Below are 27,079 nucleotides of genomic sequence, written 5' to 3'. Positions count from 1 at the left end.
CCAAACTCCAGAGGAGGCATGGGAATGGCTCGAAAGATCTGGGACACGGCCGACGCGACCTGCACCGGAGAACCGCTGGGCGGGCGGGACCGAGCGGGCCCCGAAGGGGAAAAGACCTAGAGACCGCCAGCGACTGTCGCCAACGCGGACACAGAGGGAAACTGGCAAGAGAGAGGCCCTGGAGGCGGCGGCCGGGGTGGGTGGAGAGGCATCGTCCCGGGAAGTCTCTGAAGAAGAATCGGACGATACAGTGGTGTCCTCGCCCGATGGCTCTGGGGATTCGACTTCCACACCAAGAGTGACCCCGCAGACGAACTTGCATAGATCGAACCCGCACCGGCGCTGAAAGGCGAGACAAGATAAGTAGTGAAATGGCCCCTCCGGACGTGCCAACTCCCCCGGACCGGACTCTTGCCTGTCAGTCCTGACTGGCGAGTATTGCATTGATGCGTTTGAATAATTTGCAGTGTTGCAGAACTTATTCGGCAGCCTACAGTTCCAGAGGTGCCCTGGGAATGGGGAGTTGGGGTTTGCAGTTACTAGTTATATCGGCTACATGTGCGAAATGGTATGAGGAAGGTACAAGCTTGTGGGGGAATCGATCGGGGCCATGGGCGTGCCGACCCTACATACAGCAGGCCTTGAGAATAGGATGGCGGACTACAATATCATAACTTGGAATGTTAGGGGGATGGGTACTCCTGCTAAGATACATAGAATTCTTTCCTTTCTAAAAAGGAGAGGGGTGCAGATAGCTATGTTACAGGAAACCCATCTCGCACCTGGAGAGGGAGAGAAACTAAGGCGGAGATGGAGGGGGACAGGTGTTTGCCACAGAATATTCAGCTTACGCAAGAGGAGTCCTGATTTTGGATTAGGGCAGGGGTCCCCTTCACGATTGATTCCTCCAACATAGACAGAGAGGGAAGGTTTGTCATATTGGAAGGGAAATTACAGGGGCTCCAGTTGACCCTGAGTTGTATATACGCCCCCAACCAGGACCAAACATCATTCATGACGGACCTGTCTAGGCACCTCACTCGTCAACACATGGGGGAAGTACTAATAGGAGGAGACTTTAACGCAGTGCTCGACATTTACTTAGATAGATCTACCCCCCCACTACAGGGAGCAACATCAACCAAAACAGCAAAAAAACTAGTTGGGTGGCTAGACGCCTGGGGGCTGGTAGATGCTTGGCGGTTTCAACACCCAGCGACCAGGGATTATTTGTTTTATTCGGGTCTCCACCAGGTACACACTAGAATTGATAGGATAGTTTGCACTGCGGGACTGGCTCGAAGTATGACCCATGCTGAGTACCTTGCCCGTACAATATCAGATCACAACCCTCTATTACTGACATTGAGAGTATCACAGGACAGACCCCCCCCCATACCATCATGGAGAATGCTCCCGACAACGCTAGAAGACCAGGCATACAGGGAGGAATTACGATGCTACCTAACAGAACATATAGAAACTAACCAGGGATCCACTTCCGCCAGAGGCATAGAGTGGGAGACACTCAAAGTGGGGACGCGGGGTCACTGTCTTGGACAGTCGGTGGGGATAAAACGTACGCTTGAGAGAGAATTAAACGCACTGGAGAGGGTCATACATGAGGGGGAGCTGAGACAGGGCTCCGCAGGGCAAGTGGATGAAGAGTACCAACGTGCACGTAGAGAGCACTCCCAAGCTGAAGAGCGACTTAGATGCCATAGTATGCAAAGATACTTGGCAACCATACAGTCAGAGGAGGGGAGATCCAGTAGACTTTTGGCATGGCTGGTGCGCCCAAACAGAGATAGTGACCCTTTTGCAAGTGTACTAGACAGGGGGGGGGGGGGGGGGGGGGGGGGAGACACGCAGACTCAGCCCAGAATCCATTAACGACGCATTTAGAGATTACTATACACACCTATACAGGAAGCCCACAGACTTGGGGACGGGGACCCTTGACAATTTCCTAACTCGGATACCCCTACCGGTTTTGAGCCCAGAGGGCAGGGTCGGCTTGGGGGGCCCAGTGACCGCGGATGAGATAACTGAAGCAATTGCACAGTTGGCCCCTGGGAAGACCCCAGGTACAGATGGTCTTCCTATGGATTTTTATAAAAAGTATAAATCCTTACTAGTCCCCAGACTGATCGAAATGTATAGGGAATCGGCAAAGAACGGAGAACTCCCACGCACACTGCGTGAGGCATTGGTAGTGCCACTTCCTAAAACAAACAGCAGGGAGGCATCAGTAACAGACTTTCGCCCACTATCAATGCTAAATAGCGACTTTAAGATCCTCAGTAAGATCCTGGCCAACCGGCTATTACCTCTTATGCCCACCCTGATACATCCTGACCAGAACGGTTTCATACCTGGTCGCAGCACCTCTCTAAACCTTAGGCGTATTTTCATTATCATACATATGCCCAGTGAATCGAAGCCGCCAACCGGGACCATGCTAGCAGTGGACTTTGAAAAGGCCTTCGACTAAATTAGATGGGACTACCCGAGGGCGACAATGTTAAAGATGGGTCTGGGTGAGGGCTGGGTCGAATGGGTGGACCTGTTATACTCATCCCCATTGGCAAGGGTCAAGACAGGTAGGACAATCTCTGGTGCTTACCCAGTGCACCGAGGAACTAGACAGGGATGCCCCCTATCTCCATTGTTGTTCGCCCTGGCGATGGAGCCCCTGGTGGCCTGGGTACAAGGGGACGGAGCGGGCAGAGGGATTCAGTGGGGACCAACTGATCACATTATCTCGCTATATGCAGATGACATCTTGATCTATCTTAGAGATGGGGCGAGTGGTCTCCCCTGGGCCCTGAACGCCCTGGAGGAGTTTGGAGAGGTGTCAGGATTAAGACTTAACCGTAATAAAACATATGTGTTCCCCCTGATGCCTGGATATAGATGTCCTGCAACGTGCCCAACAGACCTGAAATGGGCCCCACGGACATTTAGATACCTGGGGATCCAGATCTATCATGACGTGGGAGACTTAAGAGAGGGCAACCTTGGTAGTGCGCTGATCCCTGAGATCCTCAGTAGAATTTTGGCGCTCTCTGAAACTGTCGGTGATGGCCAGAGTGGCGCTCTCCAAGATGATCATGCTCCCCCGACTTCTCTATTACTTCACCAACTTGCCACTATTAATACCCCGAGCATGGTTCCGCGATCTGAACACATTACTCAGAGAACTAATATGGGACAATGGGCGCAGGCGAACTACACTTACAACTATCTGCAGACCACCCAACACGGGTGGCCTGGGAGCCCCCGACTTTGAGGCATACTACCTGGCATCCCAATTACAGTGGATACCCGGCTGGCTTGCGGGCCGGGGCCAACTGGATTTATATACAGCCCAAGGAGCAATTGACACGGCGTGGATTGCGGCATGCATGACAAACAGAAAGATAATCCCCCCTGAGAACAATAGAATGATAAAAGTGGCAATAGAATGCTGGAAAAGATGCACGAAAAGGGTGGGAGTGGGCCCTCCATATTCCCCAGCTCTGCCACTGGCGGTGCTCGCCATAGAACCTAGTGGGAGGGGGGCCAGGAAGCACGGGACATGGCCCCTGGTTGTCAGCTGGAATAGAAGTAGTGGGAGGACTCTTCAAGGAGGGAGTGATGAGGGGATTTGCTGAATTAACGTAAGAGGGTGTTCCAGGGGGGCAGTTCCTGCTTTACGGGAGGCTAGTACACACTCTTAAGACTCACTGGGACACGGTGAATGCGGAACCTGCCACACATGTGGTCCTGCACTCACTGTTGACATTAGCGGAGGAATCACATCTGATCACCAAAATATATCGGGCCCAAGTTGAGGCAGCCTTAGACCCATTACGGTCGCTGAGAGGACGGTGGGAGGGCACAATTGGGCGGGAACTAACTGACTCAGAGTGGAAGAGAATACTGGCCTACCCCCGGAAGATATCACGTAATACACAGTTAAGATGCATTCAGTATAATTATTTGCACAGAACGTACCTCACGCCTCACAGACTGTTCCGTATATATGGAGGGGCTTTGGGGACTTGCCCGAGATGCGGAGGAGGAGGGGCAGATTTTGACCACATGGTTTGGACGTGCCCAGCGATCCAGACAGGCTGGAGGGAAATATTGCCCACCCTAACTGAATTGAGTTGAGACCCACCCCTGAGCTGTGCCTGTTGGGCCTCAGACCAGCTGCGCTTTGCGGAAAAGTGAAGGGGCGCTTTCTGGACCTTTCCCTGGCCCTTTATAAGAGACTAATCTCGAGGGGCTGGAAGACCACAGATCACCCTCTGCTGTCCGACTGGAAAAGGGATATATCAACATGGTCTAGAGCTGAACTACAGGTCTTAAAAGCAGAAGAAGCCAGGAATATTCGCCAGATTCCTATAGCTCCGGGGTGGGAGAATTTAATGACGAGCTGGGAGAGTATAAATAAGAGGCTGGCAAGCCCAGTAGGAGAAACCAGTGAAATCCAATCCACACCGAGGATGGAACCAAATGGTGCAAGCACATAGATAGGCACCCAAAAACAGACCCAAACCACACATAGATCACACCAAGAGTAAGGGTGTGAGGACAGTTGGACCTCTGACCCCCACTCCACTGACAGTAATAGCAAGCAACGTGAGTGACCCGCTGCCCCCACGGTGCACCGGTGCGCCCTGGGTTGACATCTTCCCTCACCCAAAAACGGATACATTATAGTACCTTCAAGCTAACAATCACAAAAGCCATTCGCACAAAGCCGTAAAGTTGACCTTTTGGGGTCCTTTGTTTTCTTCTTTCTCCCCTTCCTCCTTTCCTTACCTCCAACTAGTCCAATATGACTGTCACCAGAAATTGTATATTACATACCTCGTGTTTTCCCTCTCCCCCACCTTCCTCTTCCCCTCCCACCACCCTTATCTTCCTGCACCTAACCCCTTACACCACCCTCCCAAGTTACAAGGAAGAAGGGGTTCAAGTTTGTTGTTCGATTGTTGATTATGCAGAACAGCGAATTGAAGAAAGGAAATACGCTTTAACAAGTAAATGAGCACAATTTGTTGAATAAAGAACATTAAGACTAATGATAATAAAAAGTGCAAACAATGAGCAAAAAGTAGAATATAGCATTATAAACAAAAAATGCATGTAAAATGAACAAGTATGAAACTGAAACAACAAAATGTTAATAAAAATATATAAAAAAAAAAAAAAAGCCATAAGGCAATCCTGTGATTGCCTTGAGAGACTGTTGTAGCACTATGATTGAAAGCAGATCCAAACATGACAACTTGTTCACACCTGAATCAAGTAATTTTGGATCTTTGTCGAAAACAAGAAAGCAGATAAAATAAAGTTTATAACTATTTCCGGGAATGCCGACAATGAAAGATAGCTAGAGTAGCTTAAATGAAATGTTTACAAATACCTTCTAAATCCCAATCCTCACCCTCCATTAAATACCTTAGAGCCACAATGTAAGGACATCACATACTCTTCCACATTTCTATCAGTTTACTGTAAATGTCTTATGCCAATCCCAGAGAGACTGCTTTAAAAGTCTCACAAAACACTAAACAGATCCTAACCCTCTCCTCAAGTAAAACTCACATCAACCGAAATCACGTCTAATTACCAAATATCAACCACGTGACCCTTTCTTGGAAAATCCTATAAGAACAAGTTACTTACCTTCAGTACCACTCTTACTGGTAGAGACTCTACCTAGCTGCAGATTCCCAATCTTTTGTATTTCCTCCCAAGCATTAAACTGGACGCTGAACCTTTTAGAAGCAACTCTGCGTGCCGTTAGGTGATGCTGTGTGGCTCAGCACAGATGCAGTTCCACTCCGGAAATGACTTATGCCTTCAATATAGGTGTCACTCACGTATGTGGATGTCAGTTGATTTCAAAGCTGCCCACGCCACCAGACACAGAGCGAGAGTAGCAAATTGGCTGTGACTAGTGAGCAGATGCTTAGACTTGCAATCTTATTCATGGATAGAGTCCAATGTGAATGGATTCTAAACAGAAAGGTCTGCATCACTGAGCAGGCAAAATGCCCCTTTCGGCAAACCTGACTGCCCATGCAGTAGTGCTTCATGAACGTATGGAGGGACGCCCAAGTAGCACCCTGGCAAAGGGCACGCAGAGTCCCAGTCAACGCAGTGGTAACAGCTTTAGCCTAGGTAGAATGAGCATGCAGTCCTTCCGGAGGCAGCTTTTGGCCATGGTGTAACAGATCTGAATACAGAGAACGATTCAGCAGGAGATGGTTCTACACAGCCTAGCCTTTTTCCCTGCAGAGAACCCCACAAAGAATGGATCCTCCAACCAGTGTTTTTTGGAATGATAATTCCCTTGGGGTCCAAACGGTGGAGCCTCTCCTACTCCTAGGCAAGAAGAAAGCCCATGTCCACAAAAACAGCTTGTCTGGGATGAAGGGGACGTGCGGCAGATTGAGCCTGAAGCTCGCTTACATGGGGTGCAGATGTTATGGCGACGAGGAACACGGTCTTGAAGTGGAGAGGTGCAAGGTTCAGCTGTGAAGCAGCTTAAAGGGAGTGCACATAAGATATGCGAGGATCAACTTAAGGTTCCACTGTGGCATGCCAAAGCGAGAGGGAAGAAACTAATCTTGCAAACCTTTCAGTAAGCAAATAACTGGAGACTTAAAGATGGCTTACCCAGCAATCGTAAACAAGGTTGAAGGAGCAGAAAGGTACCCTTTAATTGTGCTCAGAGCGAAGCATTGCTCGCCTTAATGCTTTCTGGCCACAATCTACAGGAATTGAAATCCTGTGAACAATAGCAATGCATTCAGTTACAAGGCACCTTTTCATCTCATCAATTGTATAAAGACCACCAGAGGACTCCAGGATTTTTGACTTCGTACACCTACTCTCCTTCACTCTCAAATAAAGGTCTTGGCTGCTCTTTGGTTGAGCCTAACACTACAGATCAGCCTCATTAAGCTAAACACTGACTAAGCAGCCCGTTACACAAGACAGACACAACCTAATGCTTGATGTGTGTTTCAGTCCTTATGTGGCAGCAGAATGTAAAGGCTGAGTTGTGCGTGAGACAAGAGTAACTTAGAAATGAGACTTCCTGCTCATGCCCATGGCTCACACTTTGTTACAACAAAAATTCCAGTTTTGCTACAAAAGGCGGTCAAAAAGTGAGTCACAAAGGCCAGATCAAACTCCCATTTTAAGGAAACGTTTTCATTGAGTAAATGATTCTCCTTTGCATTATTTCTAAGTACTTTTTCTATATTGGCATCTTGGATATCTGGCCTATATCAGTTCTTGGTGTACTGCTATCATAATTCCTCACTTATAAATTGACATATCTCATTAATCACCAGTTGTAATGGCAGGTAAGAGGAGAGAATGTAGATAGTGAATGTGAATTTAGGGGCATTGCTACGATAATGCAAGTCTGGTACTGATGATTTGGTGAGGATTGCTTGCTGCCCCTTTCTTATTAAGTAGACTGTTCGACTGTTCAACTGAAAAGATAAGGGTCTTAGAGAAACCATATTAAAGGGATAAACATTAACAATTGTTATCAAGTGATAATGGTTTTAATACCAGTTCTATTTGTATAATTTTGTTGAGATTATGCTTGCTTATGCTGTCATGCGTTACCTGGTCTCTGAGCTGAACTGCACACAAAGTCTGCTTTCAAAGGAAGGCGCACTTCGGACAATGAAATGACCCCACGAGATGGTAAAAAATCGTTAGCAGCAGCAGCTCCGCCTCGGTTTTGATTTTTTTTTCCCCTGAGGTCCTTCACTCTTCACCCTGTTCAGTTCTGCAATTAAAGCTGCTCTTTTTTCAGCTGTAAAAAAATATATATATATTTTGTGTCAACAATGTTTTAGTTATGCAATAGGAATAAATTAGCCAAGAAGGAAGCATTGTTACGCCATCTTATTCTTGAAGTCATTTTTCAGGTATATATTTAAACTACTCTTAGTAACACATCAGTTAAAAAATAAACGCTTCCCAACGACCACCGTCCACCTTACAGTTTATAGTAGTACGTTTGAGTGTGAACTTAGAATCTTTAAGAAACCTTAAACATAACTATAGACGCTGTAAACCCTGCACTGCAAAGGCAAAACGGTGTATAGTCAATGCCCATATGTAATGGTCTGCTGCTTGAGTAGGTGTATATTATGAAGCCTGTGTTTGAAGGCCACGCACCAAGTAAACTGCCAGCCTTGCTTTTTATGCCAGATGAATCTCATGTATTTGGTAGAGGACATGTTTAAAGGTCACAGTCAGTGCATCCTATATACTTGTGTTCCATATTGGCTTTCATTAATAGCACACAATGTATGGAGTTGCACTGTTTGCATCTTACTTGCAATAAGAAGCAATCTTTCAGCCTCTGCTTCTTCTTGAGAGCCTTTTCCGTGTTCTTCGTCTGTGCAGCAGTTGAGAGCCTGGCTTGCTTGATGTATCACAGTCTGCTGCAGGTTGATCTCATTATTTAGATCCTAATGTAAAGCAAACATTTTACACGCCAGCTTTAAGGGTGTCATAAAAACATTTAAAGAAAAATAATTTTAACATGACATAACACCCAAGTAATAAAAATATATATTTTCCCCTCACAAATCAAGTCCTGCTCGTGGGTTGAAACTTAAAGTAACAAACAAACTAGGCACTGTTACATTCCCCCATTCCCCAAATTGAAGGGGAAAGTAAATCTCAGTTTTAAGATCCGAACCGTTTACAAAAAGGGCCAAAAAGCACCTGATAATTCATTAAGAAACCGGGACAATGATTAGAACTCTTAACATCATTTAGATAAAGAACAGGGCCTCTAGTTAGGGTGGGTCCGCGAAGTCACAGGATGGACTTCACATAGTAGATAAGAGGCACCACTGGAATACAAGGACTAGTGAAACGGCTTGAATCATAAGACCATTTTAACTATTTGAAAAAGACAAAAATATTTAAGTCCACATGGAAAAAAGAAATATCTTCAGCTGGGATATAAATGAATTTGAGGTTAAAGTTGTCAAAGAAGAGAGTTACCTTGATGCACTGCTTACCCCCTATTGAGTTCTCCCCCATAGATGGTCTCAATCACCTTAAGACTTCTAAAGTTTACAGTGGTCACAAAGTCATTTTGTGGCCTATCTGGCAAGCTGCTGCTTCGCACTTTGAATATGACACTCAGCCCCGTAGTCAATCAGAAAATGTCTGGGATTAGTCAACATTAGCGCCTTAACATGCAAGATATCTTTATAGTATAAACTATGCTAAGAAAACTTTGGATCTAGTATGTTTGGAAAGCATATCATTCAGATACATAACTATAAAAATTATAGTGAGATAGAATTATAAAGTCGGGTTAATCGTGCCTCAAATAAGTGGGGGCCCTCTGAGCAATAGGATGGACTCCATATGGTAGATAACAGCACTACTGGAATTTTGTGGGATGATATTTCTGCAGACACATTATCCACCAGCAGTAACTGATTAACAGCAAATTCAATGAACAAACATAATCTATGCCTTTTAGTGGGTAATTGTAAACTACCATACAGAAAACGAAGGCAAACAATAGGTGAAACAGAACTTGTGTGTTTTCAAAACGATCTCGTAGTATCAGCAAAGCTAAAAAGACCTGTATAAGAAATGCACATAATCCATTCAATGCAGTGTTTGCGCTAGATGTGTGTGCTTCAGCACAAGCAATAAATGAACTATAGCATGGAAGTAACACGAGTTGCACATTGGGTGGGTTAAGCAACACAAAGTTGTCACCTAGAGTCAAGGATTATCAAACTTGAGAAGTTGATTACTAACACACTTTTATTAGCTATACAGAGCATATACCAGATCTGCAACATCTGATCTGTATGAGGGTCATAAATTTGTGTTCTAAAATCACTATCCACATAATGCCAGCAGTTAAACATTTCCAAAATAGATGCTTACACTGATAGGGATAATTACAGTGAGTGATATTAGTTTGATCGTGTGGATGCTTACTTATAAGAGAATACAAAGACAGATTACAGCCCATGGTCGGTATCTGAGTAAATTACTGCTGACTAAAGATATTTAAAATTTTTGTTGGAAGGGCCAGGCAAGTTTTATTAATAGTGAGGAGAGTGATAAATCATGGCCTGTCTTTTAATTACAATGTCTGAATACTTTGCCAACAACTTATTTTAATGCATTTTCATTATATGGCTTATTTTAATTTCTGTTATTTGTTGGACTGTTTACAGTTCGAACTAATTATTGGTTCCTTAAGTAAAGAGAAGCATGTTCTCGTTTATCTTAAGGGGTGGGTAATTCAAGGTCACCTTTTTTATAACTTAAAAAAACAAAAAAAGAGGATTTTTTTTAACCTCAATTTAGACTTCGTATGTTACCATTGGTGGCCTCGTCTCAATCCAGGCTCATCCTCACAGGTCTGACTGAACAGTGCTTAACAAAGGGTGGCGATCTTGTCCCTCTTCAGTAGATTCAACACACTGCTCCTAAGTTGACTGTGTCTAAAGTAGACTTGATCGTCTCCCTCCTAAACAGAATACATAGGGTAGTCCTTTGGTGGTTTAGCAGGGCCTCAAATGAGTTAGTACTTTTGATGCCACTAGGTGGACTCTGCATCCTCTATAAGATAGTTTACCTGAGTGATGGACTTCAACATAAGTTTCTAGTTATGACACTGTCCACCCTACAGATAACTACATACATGGATGCTCAATTGCATCTATTCCGAAATTCTCCACAACCTATGATCTGGGATGTGATAAGTTGTAACATTACAGCCTCGAACATTACACTTCTCACCAGGAACAAACTACTGACGACAATATTTTAGCCATAAATTCTGAAGTATGTCAAGGGTCTTGTGCAAATTCAAGCACCTCACGAACATTAAATTATACGTCACATTAACCAGACTTAATGCTAAAGTCCGTTTTGTAGCAACTTTTAAAACAAAGGTTACTTTAGAAAGTCACCACGTTGTTGCCCAAACCGCTTGTAGCCCTTTCTGACTATCTGCAGCAGATTTTTACCTCAGACAGCCTGCTCCCCTCCTGATAAGAGGTGTGAAGTGCTCTCAGGAATGGGAAACAGAGCCCAAGGAGTGGGCAGAGGTGTGACCTCCTCCAGAAGGATGGCTTGAGGCCTGTGCCACAGATGGCCCAGCTTCAAAGAGGGGCATGCCTCTAATTGGCAAGTACGAGTCACACTGCAGCTCTCTTTCTTTTTGAGTATGTAGACAGGCTGGCATCATCTCTAGAGGTAGGAAGACTGTTGAACTAGTTTTCCAGGAGGGGTGGTTTATTAGACTGGACACACCTCAGGGGTGTGCCCAGGGCTCTGCCCTAGAGAAGAAGGGCCTAGCATATTGGACCTGGGCAGAGAGATGCACTGTAGGATTGTTTAGTACCCACAAGAAACAATGTTTAGTGAGTAGGGCTGACCTGTGGGAGTATTAGCCCCACTGGCTAGTGAATCCTCCCAACCCACAAACTTGAACTTGACAAACGTGCACCCATGGCATTCAGTCCTCAGATCACTACTGATTGGAAAGAAGACAGGGGAAGGACTGTCCTGCTGATTCTTGGACCCAGCAAAGAAAGGCAGCGCCATTCGCCAGTGGACACTGGGACTGTGAAAGACGCGTATCGGTCCCCCTGGACCTGAGTGGTTCCTGCGACTATCCCCCCCCAACCAGTTGTGGCTAGTCCAAGCAAGTTCTACAAGGCGGTTTAGCCAGTTGTCTATAAACCATGTTAGACCTGTCCGCTCTTTGTGTGGTTTCCCCCATCTTTTGGCTTCTGACCTCCTGTTTTTGATCCTGTGCTGAATTTCGTTTTTGCTGGCTTTACGACTCTGGGCACTTTACCCACTGCTGACCAGTGCTAAAGCGCAAGTGCTATCTGTCTAAATGGTATTGGTGATTGGTTTATCCATGATTGATATATCTCATTTACTAGTAAGCCCCTAGTATAGTGCACCATGTGTGCCTGCAGCATTGATTGTGCCACCCACAAGCAGCTCCGTAAACAGGTCTCAGGCTTGCACTGCAGTGCCTGTGTGTGCAGTTTTAAACTGGCATGTTAACTTGCCAGGTCCAAACCTTCCCTTTTACTACATGTAAGTCTCCCCTAAAGTAGGTCCAAGGAAGCCCCATAGTCAGGCTGCAGTGTATTTTAAAGTCAGGACATGTATTAGTATGTTTAACATGTCCAGATAGTGAAATACTGCTAAATTCAGTTTTCACTAATACAAGAACTATCTTTCTCGTAGGGTGACATGGGGATTGCCTTGAATTATCTTTTCAGTGTAATTTCGCACTGGGGGCAGAAAGAGTTATGGAGTTTGGGGTCTCTGAAAACAATTTAAAAATACATCTTTTGGTGAAGTTTTTGTGTGTGTAAATTCTAAGTTTGAAAATGCCATTTTCAGAAAGTTGGCATTTTCTTGTTTAACCATTCTGTCCTTCTGACTAGCTTTGGAATACCGTCTGGGACAGGAAGACAGTTGGGCTGTTTGTGAATTCACTCTAGACAGAGACACAGAGGGAGCTGAGGTGTGCCCTGCATATCCTGATGGGTCTTACTTCGGTAGAGTGGTGTGAGAAGCTGACACTTGCACCCGGATAGGGCTGTGCCTGACCTTACACAAAGCAGTCTCCAAAGCCTGGCGTGCGTCTGGGGCCAGAGCAGGAAAGGCAGGGTCTTGTGCACTACAAAGACTTTTCTTTGAAGTTTGCCTACTCCAAAAGGCAGAAATGGGTATATCTGCTGGACCTCTGAATCCACAAAGTTAAAATCCTTCTGGATTGAGGACATTCTGCCAGGAAGAAGTGCTAGATGCAGTAGGAGGGACTGCCACTCTGCCTGTCGCGTTGCTGTGCTGGCCTGCTGCTTGATGCTTCTGTCCTGTTGAGTGAAAGGACTGGACTTTGCTTTCTCCATCCTTCTTCCAAAGGTTCTCCAAGGGCTTGGGCGGAGCTTGCCTCCTGTTAGAAGTCTCAGGGACATCAAAGACTTCATCTGCCAGCACCTGGGTTCTCTTACTGAGAGTCCGGACCTGCCAAGTGGTGCCAAATTGGTTTCCTGGACCCTTGGGAGGGAGTTCTGACGCAACCAAGAAGAAACAAGCATACGGACTCTAGAGCGACTTCAGAACCAGCGTCACGGTCTGACTCAATGTCCCTGCCTGAACTGGAGCCGTGGTCCCCGCTGAGTGTAACCACCGTGACCTACGCTGCTGTAGCACCTCCGAAGTCCTGCCACAGCACAAGTCCTGAGTGCTGTGCCCTGACATCCGTGACAACCGACTCCGCGGCAGGCACCTGTGAGCCCATGGTGTGATTGTGACATTTCAAACTAGACGCCTCGCGTATTGAACTGCTGGATTCATCAACTGCGTCCTGTCGTAAGGAACTGACACCTCGCCACTGACACCGCATCATCTCCCATGCAACCATAAGGAGCCAACGCCTCACTTCTCCTGCCAAGCAGTAAGGAACCAACACCTCATCTCCCCAGTAGCAGTAGAGAACCGACACAGCACCAGATCCAGTGAAGCCTCATATTTTGTGTTGTGCTTCTTTACCCGTTTTGGCACTCCTAAATTCTTTACACTTGTTCCTTTGATTAAGCCTGGCTGCTCTGTGCCACAGCTACCCAGGACTGAGCTGAAGGTTTTCTTAAAGAAAACACTGGACTTCATTAGGTTTGTGAAGTCATTGCATGGTGAGGTCTTACCACCACACCACATCATAATCCACTTTCCTGAAGGGATGAGAATGGCTGTAGATTATTTGTATAAATAGATTTAACTGATTACTAAATGGACAGGGGTATAGGATGCTTTGGAGAGTCAGCTAAGTGATAATGATAAGGGTTTTCTTTTCTCATGGCTTTTCGCCTGTGACCTGTACTTTATGGAAATAATTTGTAATGATGGCAATGAACTGCATTCTGAACACTGTCAATGTTAATTGTGGCTTTTGTTCTGATAAATTCATAAATTTATTGTAAGAAACGAATGTTCCCCTTTCCTACATAAACAATTAAGTGTAACTAAAGTTTAAGAGGGTGACAAAAAATGTACTTGCTGTCTGAGAAACCAACGGAGTTGTAAGAAATGATTATAAACAATATGGTTGCTTTACTCTATAGATGAAACATGGAGAACAAAGGAAAATATTCAAGTGTCTGTTATGATCTCAGGACCACTGTTAAATGGATGGCCTGTGTATGCAGGGCAAGACCAGGGCATGCCAACACATTAGCAGTAGGAAAACACCAACAAACAATCAGGAAATACACTAATACTGGGAACTGGAGACACTGGAAGGGAGTCCAAGACACTGACAGGGAATGGCGGGCAACCTTAACACACAAACAACCTTAGAGAGCTGCATGCCTTAAGAACCTTTGAGAGCTGCACCCACTGGGAAACTTCACAGCTAGCAGGTATCTGTACTCATAACACATTACAGAAGCATTAGCTCATGTGCATGCTGAATTATTAAAACATATGTAAAATTTCAGTGGTTTTACTGCAAAGATGACTCAAATGTTTACATTTCAACATTTGTGATGTTAAAGTTATTGTGCAATTCTTGAACACATGCAAAGCTAGATTTTGTAGGTAAAAAAATACCTTCATTTTCTGTTTGATATTTACAGTACTTGCAGTCCTTTTTTCTTCCATTTTAGCACGGACATCTTCCTTACGAACAATCATTTGTTTAATTTGAGGGCGGTCAACCTCTTTGAATCTTTGAGATCGGTATGCATCAATACTGAATTAATAAATGAAAAAAGCATATGGATGTGTGAGACTCAGACTGAAGTCTTTCCTTATCAAATCTCTCCACAGAACAGTAATTTTAAAGGGGCTTTTGCCTATAAGCAAGAGCATTCAAATCATTTATGCAGTTGTTGGTGGTGAGCACCGACACAAGTAGAACAGGGTAGTAATGAGCATGGAGAAAGATCAAAGAAAAGAAGCATTCTAGCTCTCCTTCTCAACCTATGGTCATCTCTGCCACCTGGTGGTGGCATCAATAATTGCTCCTTGTTAGAAATGGGGTCTCTGGTTGGCAGTCAGTCTGCACTCTGTTCAAGCAGGGACCCTCACTTTAGTTAGGGCAATGGAGAAACACAGTTAGATAAACCCTGCTTACCCCCTTGGTAGCTTGAAACAGTCAGTCAGGCTTATCTCGGAACAAATTTGTAAAGTATTTGTACTAACACACAGAAATTCTGTGAAAAACACTACAAAATAAACACCACACCAGTTTAGACAAATAGATAATATTTATCTAAATCAAACAAGACCAAAACCGACAAAAAACAAACATACACACGTCAAAATATGAATTTTCAAAAGAATAAGAGTCTTACTTCATAGAAAACAATGGAAACGTTGATTTTACACAAAGTACCTGGTTTGCATCAAAAATTAAGCCGCACCGGCGAGTGTGCGTAAGAAAAGTTTGCGATGCGTTGATTCCTCATTCGCATGTGAGGCTGTGCATCGTCTCGTCTCCGGTCGCATAGGCGATGCGTTGTTTTTTTCCCTTTTAAGAGCAATGTGTCAATTTCAGGACAGGGCAACTCGGACTTTGACACCCAGAGATGATGTGTAAGAAATCCAGTTGCATGGTGTTAGAAACCCACGCTGCATGGGGCTTGTGTAGTTATCAGCAGACGCAAGCAGGAGTTGCATCGTTTTGCCATCCGCAATGCGTCAAACTCCCAGACGTGTTGCAGGTGGAACGTCGATTTTAGCCACGAAGAGGGTGGTGCGACGTTTATCAGCCACATTGCAGAAGGTGCATTGAAAATTTCCCCGCACTGCGTTCTGGGTGTGGATTTCAGCTCTTGTTCTGCCAACTTCACCTTTCAAGGGCCCAGGGACTGGATAGAGCACCACTTGGCAAGGCCGTAGTCTCAGAGTCCACGTGCTGGCAGAGGAAGCCTTTGAAGGCCCTGATACTTCAAACAGGAGGCAACCTCAGTTCAGTCCCTTGGAGATTCTTCTTCAAGCAAGAATGCACAACAAAATCCAGTCTTTGGCCCCTTTCACAGGCAGAAACAGCAACTGCAGGATAGTCCAACAAAGCACAGGCAGGGGCAGCACTTCTTCTCAGCTCTTCTCCTTGGTAGAGGTTCCTCTTGGTTCCAGAAGGGATCTAAAGTCTAGTGTTTTGGGTTCTCTACTTATACCCCTTTCTGCCTTTGAAGTGGGCAAACTTCAAAGGAAAGTCTCTGTTGTTCACAAGATCCTGCCTTGGCCAGACCCCAGACACACCCGGGGGTTGGAGACTGTATTGTGTGAGGGCAGGCACAGCCCATTCAGGTCTATGTGACAACTCCTCCCTCCACTCCAGCTCCCTTTGTGTCACTGCCTAGAGGAGACTCACAAACAGCCCAACTGTCAGTCTGACCCAGATAGGGAATCCAAAAACAGGCAAAGTCACAGAATGGTTTAAGCAAGAAAATGCCCACTTTCTAAAAGTGCAATTTTCGAACTAACAATCTAAAAAACAACTTCACTAAAATATGTATTTTCAAATTGTGAGTTCAGAGACCCAAAACTCCAGATTTCTATATGCTCTCAAAGGGAAACTGCACTTTAAGGATATTTAAAGGTAGCCCCCATGTTAACCTCTGAGAGAGAGAGGCCTTCCAACAGTGAAAATCAAATTTGGCAGTATTTCCCTGTTAGGACATGTAAAACACATTAGTACATGTCCCACCTTTAACATACACTACACCCTGCCCATGGGGCTACCTACAGCCTACCTTAGTGGTGCCTTACATGTATAAAAAGGAAAGGTTTGGGCCTGGCAAGGGGGTACACTTGCCAGATCGAATTGTCAGTTTAAAACTGAACACAGACACTGCAGTGGCAGGTCTGAGACATGTTTGCAGGGCTACTATAATGGGTAGAACAACCAGTGCTGCAGGCCCACTAGTAGCATTTGATTTACAGGCCCTGGGTACCTTAAGTGCACTTTACTAGGGACTTACTAGTAAATCAAGTATGCCATGGAAAAGCCAATTACACATACCCTTTACACAGGAGCACTTGCACTTTAACACTGGTCAGCAGTGGTAAAGTGCCCAGAATACCGAAAACAGCAAAAACAGAGTCCAGCACACAGTCAAAACATGGGAAGCAGAGGCAAAAAAGACAGGGTGAGACCACACCAAGGATGTGAGGTCTAACACTCCTATACCTGTTTAAATGCACAGTGTTACCAGGAACAGGTAAGGCAGCTATATGCAGCACGTTCCCATCCTTGCTTGCATGTTCACACCCTTCTTTTTTCCTGGCAAAGATTGTGGATTGCAAACTGCTTCTCTTTTGCTCAACAGGTTGCTTACAGAGCTTATACCGGATTCTTGGGTCTTTTTAGGTCTACTGTTTTGCTAATTTGCCCTTTGTCTCTGGCAATTGTTGGGTGGGAGGGGGTGGGTGCGTGGGGGGGGGGGGGGGGGGGGGGAAATCAGAAAAAGTCACTGGTCTTGCACACCCAAGTTGAACTGCAACACTGATCATGGGGTCCAGGTGACTGCCCCACTTGGTCCCAGTGGCATTAAACAGACATTTAGAGGTGGATGTTACAGATCAGTGACTGCCTCACCCAGGCAGACCTTCAAACTGGGGGCAGTAAGTCTGAACAGCATGTGCTGCATCCCATCAGACACTATAAAGACATCATGGGGAAGGCATTCAAGAATCTGTTCATTGAGAGACTTGCGTACTCAGTTGAATATCATGGCATCTATGTCTTGGTGTCCATAAAATCTCTCCCCCCCTGCCCCCAAGATCAACCATCGTCGTAGAAATAGGTCAAGAAGATCAGTAGATTTGGAAGAAAATGTTCTAGGAGCCTGTAACCTCAAAGTGTTTGGACTACATGTACTGGACTCTGAAGTATTGTCATTGGGTCTGAGAAAAACAAAGCTTAGTCTGTGATGGTGGTAACTTTGTTTAAGGGCAATACAACACCCTTCTATAAGCACAAAGAGACAAAGCGTCTAAAAACAAATGGGAAGAAAATGTATAATTTCATTGGCTCATGCAAGCCAGTGTCTGGATGAAAGCTTTCACAACACTAATTTAAGGATTCCATCCACCACCTTGTTATTGTAGTTATTACATTTAAGATCACTACCTATACATCAGAACAAAACTCATGTTAGAATAATTTAAATGGGATCCATTGTTCTAGGAAAGGTGGACTGTAGGTGTGATTGAGGGTGATGAAATTCTTCACCTAGACAAAATGCTTTGCACTGTGGTGGAGTTGTGATGGACACCAAACCTGGGTGAAGGTCTCTAGTATGGTAATGCAAGGAACACTTTTGAGAAACTCTTAGTCCTGTGACTTTCTCATTCCGCTATATCCTGAATCTAATTTGTCATAGTTAATAAACCTTCTAGAGCAAGCAGGGCATTTGCTTAAGTCGTCTTTTCAAACTAATAAGTAACCTGAGCATACGTTTTTTTTCACAGGATAATCAAGGGACCTGAAGACAATAGACTACATAACTGTATAATGTTTTATCTTATGGCCAATATGTGACTGAGCAAGCACTAGCCAAGGAATTTCATCTGTGGTTTAACCTACATCTTAAGTGCCAAGCGGTAGAAAGCTATGCTTTTAACAAACAGAGTTGTTCAAGTAGTAGGGGAGACCACCCATCAAGCGGCTCTGATACACATTACATTCTGATAATTTTCTCTCCCTCTAAATTATTGAAAATCACTCTGGTGCAGCTGATGGTATGTGCTACTCATGCCTAGACAGTTTCACACCTCTCCCCAATAAATCTTCTATTAAACATCATTAAGTGAAGATTTAGACAAAGAGGTAGCTGAAGTTTTACAGTACTAGTCAGTCTTGCATCTTCAGATTCCAAGATTCAGGCACAGGTACCTGTGCAGACAACGTAAATTATGTTATTACCAAGAAGACACAGGGGTGTGATATGGTCCAGTACAGGTACTACAGGGTATATCTACATCAGGCTTAGGTAGCTAGATGGAGAAACATTTCACAAACAATTAGTCTCTCCCACGTTGTCCAGTCTGTAGTGTTTAGAGAGTAACCCAAACAGGCTCCATCACCAGCTCAGCCCTGACGTCACTAGGAGAATCTTGCAAATGACCTCCAATTAAAGATTCAGAACATCTTTAATGGTATCAAGGGGCTGAAGAAACCCACTGATGGATCTACACTCCATTCGCCTACATATTACCATATACGAACAGCACGCAGTAGACAGAACCACGTAACTCGCCATCATGTGCACAACACTACACCAAAACCACATGACTGGTAAAGCACTGGCAAGTAAATATCGTCACACAACACACCAACATTACATCCAAAAATATGCAGATAAAATTAGCATAACCATATTATAAACTTGCAGGCACACAAAAAAACACTTACGTGAGGTTGTGATTCTTGTATTAATAAATACATTTTTTTTAACACACTATACCGTAGACTAGCATACAACAATTGCCCCCCAACTAAAGAGTCCTTTGGCACACCCACACATAAACATAACTCACCACAAAGATACTCCAGGGACAAATAATTTTGAATCTGAACACTGTGCAATCTCCCTACACACAACATAAAACCAAACACAGAAATCAATAGGCCTGAAAGGCCCTCCAGATAGCAAAAGAGCTAACATGCAATAACAACGGGGGTAGATGCTATACAAAAAACGTAACATAATGCCACCAGGCCAGTTAGTTTCTGGTATTAGTTCTACCTCCTTGCTCCTAGACTACACTACAAGGAGATTACTGGCGTATGTTTAACCTGGCCAAGGAAGCTTTGGAACAGAAACTGCTGACATAAAGGGCCCTCATTGACATAGCTGTCAGGGTAATGACCAAGTCCAGCCATGCAGCTGTGGTGGTGCCTCAAGTACTGGAACCTCAGGCCGGAGGCTAAAGATAAAGTAATTAACATTGCCCTGGTTGGAAAGAACCTGTTCATAGCAGATGAGATCATACAGCAGTAGAAGACGGGCACTCATCCACTGCCAAATCATTGCCATGTATGCTGTACTGGTCGGACCCCCCCTCCCACCCAATCTCTTTCTCTGCACGATCTCATGAGTCTGACCAAGTATGTATGGTCAATCTACTACCACTAGTGGACCCAGAAAATGAAAGTCACACAAGTCATTCCAATAGCAAAATTGGCTGTGTGTTACTCTTGCTATGGACTCCATCTACCAGGCCAATGCTGCCCTATTTAGACTGTCAAGAACGTCTGCAGGGGATGGAGAGGATCATTTTAAGAGCAATCAAGCACTTCTGACCCCCAGAAATGGGTCATTTTTCCTTCACTCCACAGAGGTTGGAATGTTGACTGGCTCAGTTGTATAAAGCTGTTAAAAGCAATAAGAACGAGTTACTTACCTTCGGTAACGACTTTTCTGGTGGATACATTAGCTACCTGTGGATTCCTCACCTAATGAATTCTCCCATGGCGCCAGCATTCGACGGAAATCTTCTTCCTAGTCTTTGCACGTCGACGAGAACGTCACTCTAGCCCACGCGACGCCGTCTGACGTCATACAGGCAATAAGAGGTCCTCGACGACGTGCCGACGTCAGTACCAATCATTTTTTACGTGCATGAGAACAACCAGGCAATGCAATGAAAGAGCAAGGCAACATCCCATAACATTGTAAAAATACACAACATTGCATGAATAACTGTAAATCTTTTATATATATATATAACTCTCTCTTTTTAAAATATATATACACATCAAGTATATACACAAAGATATATACATATATAAATATATTATATACAACATCTATTGCACCCTCGAAGACCAAGAGGAGCGTACTCAAGGATTACTTGGTAAGACCAGAAAGGCAACGGGGAGGCGGGTGGGACCGTGAGGAATCCACAGGTAGCTAATGTATCCACCAGAAAAGTCGTTACCGAAGGTAAGTAACTCGTTCTTCTGATGGATACAACTACCTGTGGATTCCTCACCTAATGAATAGAGTCCCAAAGCAGTACCACGCCCGGCGGTGGGTGCCTAAATGGTCAAACCAAGAAATCCTGCAGCACTGACCGTGCAAAATGGCCGTCCCTTCTAACCTCAGAATCCAAACAGTAATGTTTTGCAAAAGTGTGAAGGGACGACCAAGTTGCGGCCTTGCAGATGTCGACCACAAGAACACCTCTGGCCAAGGCCGAAGTGGCCGACTTAGCTCTGGTGGAATGAGCTCTAATGCCCTCAGGAGGATCCTTCTTTGCCAAAGAGTAACAGATTTTAATGCAAAGAACAACCCACCTGGATAGTGTTCTCTTGTGGACTGCCTTTCCTCTCCTCTTGCCCACGTATCCAATAAACAGCTGATCCTCCAGCCTGAAATCCTTTGTTCTATCAATAAAGAAGCTCAACGCCCTCTTTGGGTCCAGACGGTGCAGTCTTTCTTCCTCTTTGGAAGGATGAGGCGGAGGATAGAACGTGGACAAAGTAATTGCCTGAGCCAAATGGAAAGGTGAAACAACCTTCGGGAGGAAAGCAGCCTTGGTCCTCAACACCACCTTATCCCCATAAAAAGTTGTATAAGGGGGCTTTACTGATAAGGCCTGCAACTCACTCACTCTCCTTGCTGATGTTATAGCTATCAGGAAGACTGTTTTTAAAACCAAATACCTTAAGGGGCAAGAATGCATAGGTTCAAAAGGGGACCCCATAAGGAAAGTCAGGACCAAGGACAAATCCCATTGCGGCATAACGAATGGCTTTGGAGGATATTTATTTAGAAGACCTTTCAAGAATCTGATAATAGGGGATTTAAATAAAGATGGTTGGTCTGGAAGACATATGAAGGCTGACAAGGCCGATAAATAACCCTTAATGGTAGCCACTGCACAACCTTTCTGCGCTAGAGACAGAGCAAAAGACAAAACGTCCGATAGATGAGCATGCAAAGGATCAATCTGCCTCTCTCCACACCACGCAACAAATTTAGACCATCTATTAGCGTAGATAGATTTAGTGGAGTGTCGCCTGGCGCTAATATAACATCCACTACCTCAGGCGGGAGAGAGAAGGAACTCAGGTTGCCCCGTTCAATCTCCAGGCATGTAGGTGCAGACTCTGGAGGTTGGGGTGTAAAACCTGCCCCTGCGACTGCGAGAGGAGGTCTGCCCTGAAAGGGAGACGGAGCGGAGGGCACATTGAGAGTTGGAGAAGGTCGGAGTACCATACCCTCCTTGGCCAATCCGGTGCTATTAGGATGACTAGAGCCCGGTCCTGGCGAATCTTCCTCAATACTCAAGGAATCAAGGGTATGGGAGGAAACGCGTAAAGCAACTGGCCGCACCAGGTTATTTGAAACGCGTCCCCCAACGCTCCCTGCATCGGATACTGGAGGCTGCAGAATAACGGACAATGCGCGTTCTCTCGAGTGGCAAACGGATCTACCCGAGGAAACCCCCACTTCTTGAAGATTAAACGGACTTGATCTGGATGGAGACGCCACTCGTGGTCTGCCGAGAATTGGCGACTGAGACTGTCCGCACGCACGTTCAAGACTCCAGCCAGATGGTTTGCTATCAAGCAAATCTGATGGTCCTTTGCCCAGGACCATAGTCGAAGAGCTTCTCTGCAGAGAAGGTACGACCCCACTCCTCCCTGCTTGTTTATGTACCACATCGTGGTAATATTGTCCGTTAGGACCTGTACCGACTGACCACAAAGGGAAGGGAGGAAGGCCTTGAGAGCCAGACGTACAGCCCGTAACTCTAACAGATTGATGTGAAACATCTGTTCCTCTGGAGACCAAAGGCCTTTGATCTCCAGATCCCCCAGATGAGCTCCCCACCCTAGAGTGGAAGCATCCGTTATGACTGTGGCCACTGGTGGCGACTGCTGGAACGGCTTTCCTTGTGAAAGATTGTTGCTTGCAATCCACCACTTCAAATCCACAGCAGCATCTCTGGAGATCTTGACAGTACTCTCTAGATCCCCTTTGTGTTGAGACCACTGCCTTCGGAGGCACCACTGAAGAGCCCTCATGTGCCAGCGAGCATGCGTGACCAACAGAATGCAGGAGGCAAACAGACCGAGCAGACGAAGGACCTTGAGGACTGGAACTACCGCTCCATTTCGAAACATTGGAACCAAATCCTGAATATCTTGAATCCGCTGAGGCGGAAGAAAGGCCCGACCCAATGTTGTAGCCAGTACTGCCCCTATGAACAGGAGGCGCTGAGAGGGCTCTAGGTGAGATTTGGGCTCGTTCACTGAAAAACCCAGGTCGAACAACAACTGGGTTGTTGACTGCAGATGATGCGACACAAGCTCCGGGGACTTGGCTTTGATCAACCAGTCGTCCAAGTAAGGGAATACTGCTATCCCCTTCCTTCTGAGTTCTGCCGCAACCACCGACATCACCTTCGTGAAGACTCGAGGTGCTGAAGTAAGACCAAACGGAAGGACCGCAAACTGATAGTGCTGCGATCCCACCACAAACCGGAGATACTTCCTGTGTGACTTGAGTATCGGGATATGAAAGTAAGCATCCTGCAAGTCGACAGACACCATCCAGTCTTCCTTGTTCAACGCCAAAAGCACCTGTGCTAGGGTCAGCATCTTGAACTTTTCCTGCTTGAGGAACCAATTCAAGATCCTCAGGTCCAGGATTGGTCTCAAACAACCATCCTTCTTGGGAATCAGGAAATACCTTGAGTAACATCCTCGACCCCTTTCCTGCTCTGGGACCAACTCCACCGCGCCCTTTGAAAGGAGGGCTTGTACCTCCTGTTCTAGCAACAGGAGGTGTTCTTCTGAACAATAAGAAGGGCGGGGCGGGATGAGGGGCGGGAACTCCCGAAAGGGAAGGGTGTAGCCTTTTCCCACAATACTGAGAACCCAAGTGTCCATTGTAACAGTCTTCCATTTGGTGAGAAAATGCTGTAATCTTCCCCCTACAGGAGAGGAGTGAGTGGGAAATGGTGGAAGCCTAAGGCTGCTTCCCCTGCTGCACCCCGCCAGAGGATGAGGAAGAGGCAGAGTGCTGCTGAGAGGCTCCTCTGGTGCGGACCCTACCTCTCCCTCTAAAAGATCTATAGGGATGGGAAGAGGCAGGTTGCTGATATCTTCCCCGAAAGGAAGAGGAGGAAGAGCCACGCCCAAATCCACGAAACCTCCTGAAAAATCTGGAAGAGGCCGTGGAAGAAGGAGCTTGGAGCCCAAACGACTTAGCCGTGGCCCTGCTCTCCTTAAAACGTTCCAAGGCCGAATCAGCCTTGGCTCCAAACAGCTTGTCCCCATCAAACGGGAGATCCAACAATGTGGACTGTACATCCGCAGAAAAGCCAGAGTTACGGAGCCAGGCCTGCCTCCTTGCCACCACAGTTGTGCCCATTGCTCTGGCTACCGAGTCGGTCGTATCCAGTCCAGTCTGGATAATCTGGGTCGCAGCAGCCTGGGCATTTCAAACAAAATCCAAAAGACCCTGGGGAAGCTCTGTAAATGATGAGGAAATGTCATCCATCAGAGCATGAATATACCTCCCCAGGATACAGGTTGCGTTGGTGGCCTTCAGACTGCAGGACGAAAAAATCTTCTTGGACTGCGCCTCCAGTTTCTTTGAATCTCTGTCCCCAGGCACCGTCGGGAAAGAACCAGGCGCTGACTTGGATGAACAGGAGGCCTGCACCACCAAGCTCTCCGGCGTAGGGTGCCTAGACAGAAAACCAGGGTCAGTTGGAGCCGCCCGATACCTCCTGGCCACGGCTCTGTGAACTGCTGGGGAAGATGCCGGCCTCTTCCACACCTCTAACACCGGATCCAGCAGAGCGTCATTAAATGGCAAAAGAGGCTCCGCCGCAGCTGAGGCCGGATGTAGCACCTCTGTTAGAAGGTTTTGTTTAGCCTCCACCACCGGCAAAGGCAGGTCCAAAAAACTAGCTGCCTTCCGTACCACTGCGTGAAAGGAAGCAGCCTCCTCAGTATATTCTCCCGGAGACGAAAGATCCCACTCAGGGGAAGTGTCCAGCCCACTGGCCGACTCCAGACCACACAGCCCATCACCCGAGTCCCCTAGCTCTCCTTCCTCCAGGGCTCGTTGGTACTCCTGCTCCTCTAATACACAGAGAGCACGTCTCCTCGAATGAAGCCGTTGTTCAATACGCGGAGTCGACAATGCCTCCGCCGGCGCCGACGAAAGAGCAGTCGAAGCAGATGGACCCACCGGAGTCACAGGCCGAAATCCCGACGTCGACGGGATGGAAATCCCTGGGGCCAATCCCTCTGAAGCCACCGGAGCGGCCACCGGCGCCGACACCGGCGCCGAGCCCACGTTCCCAAAAGGGAGAAAGGGCATAAAGGGTGCCGGCCGAAGAGGCGAAGGATCACCCAATGAAAAGGCCAAAGGCCCAGCCGGAGCACCCCCTGGAGCCATCTGTTGGAAGATGGCATACATCGCATTCAAGAATGCGGAACTATCGGCTCCAGGGGTGGAAAAAGCCGGATACTGGGGTGCCTGTCTCGGAGGCGACCCAGACGCCGGCCTCGACGTCTGCGACGCCGGAGATAACACCTGAGGCTCCAATACCTCAATCACCGACGCCTGTCCAGGTGAAGTCGGAGACGCCGGAGAGGGCAACGGCGTCGAAGGATGCGGCGTAACCGTGGGACTGATCTCCCATGTCCTTCGGCGCCGATCCGAAGACCTGGAACTAGTCTCCTTTGAATGACGCCGAGATTCTCTACGGCGCCGGGAGTCTCGATGACGCCGATGTCTTGGCGAAGAAGACTTCTTGTGATGCTTCTCCTTTTTCGATTTTGCCATAAACAGCTTCGCCTCACGTTCCTTGAGGGCTTTTGGATTCATGTGCTGGCATGAATCACAAGTCGAGACGTCGTGGTCGGAGCTCAAACACCAAAGGCAGTCGGAATGAGGATCCGTCACTGACATCTTGCCTCCACACTCACGACAAGGCTTGAATCCAGACTTTCTCTGCGACATTATTACCACAGCGAAAGACTAAGCAGCAAAAATACACTGTAACCACAAAAGTAACAGTTGCTCCCTCGAAGATAACCGTTTCGAATGCACGGAAAAAAGGGAACTGACGTCGGCACGTCGCCGAGGACCTCTTATTGCCTGTATGACGTCAGACGGCGTCGCGTGGGCTAGAGTGACGTCCTCGTCGACGTGCAGAGACTAGGAAGAAGATTTCCGTCGAATGCTGGCGCCATGGGAGAATTCATTAGGTGAGGAATCCACAGGTAGTTGTATCCATCAGAAATGGATGTTTGTGATGAACTTTAAGGAAGGCTACTATCAAGTGCCCAGGCTAAAGGACCACCCAAACTCCCTCAAGTTTACAGAAATTAACAGATACTACCATTACGGGATGCAGTTACTTGGTTTAAATGCCGCCACTTATCTCTTCACAGGGATCCTGGCCCTCAGCAGCAGCCTTCCTGCATCATTACACAAACCCAGACAAATGTCTCATATCGGTGTTCTCCACAGACTGAATTGTCTGCATTATGCCCAAAACTGGAGACTACACAAGAAATTAAAGTTCCTCTAATACGGCTACCGAAGTGAGGGAAGCCCCGAAAAACACTTTGTGCCCATTTTTAACCACGAAAAATACAGATGGACCGATGTGCTGAGAATTTCCATGCACACTACACATCAAGAAATAAGGTTGTAGGCGTACTGCACCTTAAGCAGAAAAAGTGATCAAGCCAGACCAGGTCCAGCTTTCGCTATACTTCCAAGATTAGACAGAAGCCTGGTGTAGGAAGTTGGCTCTGTGTGTGCTATTTCAAAGTAAGGAATAGCATGCACAGAGTCCAAGGGTTCCCCTTAGAGGTAAAATAGTGGTAAAAAGAGATAATACTAATGCTCTATTTTGTGGTAGTGTGGTCGAGCAGTAGGCTTATCCAAGGAGTAGTGTTAAGCATTTGTTGTACATACACATAGACAATAAATGAGGTACACACACTCAGAGACAAATCCAGCCAATTGGTTTTGTATAG

General features: G+C 46.2%; 1 protein-coding gene across 1 annotated transcript in view; it reads right to left on the bottom strand.

Moving 5' to 3' along the window:
- ANLN (anillin, actin binding protein) overlaps positions 1 to 27,079 on the bottom strand; it is a 207,525-nt gene that overhangs the window by 94,106 nt on the left and 86,340 nt on the right. Inside the window, 4 exon segments of the mRNA XM_069215555.1 lie at positions 7,645 to 7,762; positions 7,764 to 7,837; positions 8,366 to 8,501; positions 14,659 to 14,800. Coding sequence (XP_069071656.1) covers positions 7,645 to 7,762; positions 7,764 to 7,837; positions 8,366 to 8,501; positions 14,659 to 14,800 — 470 coding nt within the window.

The sequence above is a fragment of the Pleurodeles waltl genome, chromosome 2_1 (genome assembly GCF_031143425.1).
Source record: "Pleurodeles waltl isolate 20211129_DDA chromosome 2_1, aPleWal1.hap1.20221129, whole genome shotgun sequence".
Lineage (NCBI taxonomy): Eukaryota > Metazoa > Chordata > Amphibia > Caudata > Salamandridae > Pleurodeles > Pleurodeles waltl.
Note: the sequence above shows the minus strand (reverse complement) of the source record. Positions and strands in the feature narration are given on the sequence as shown.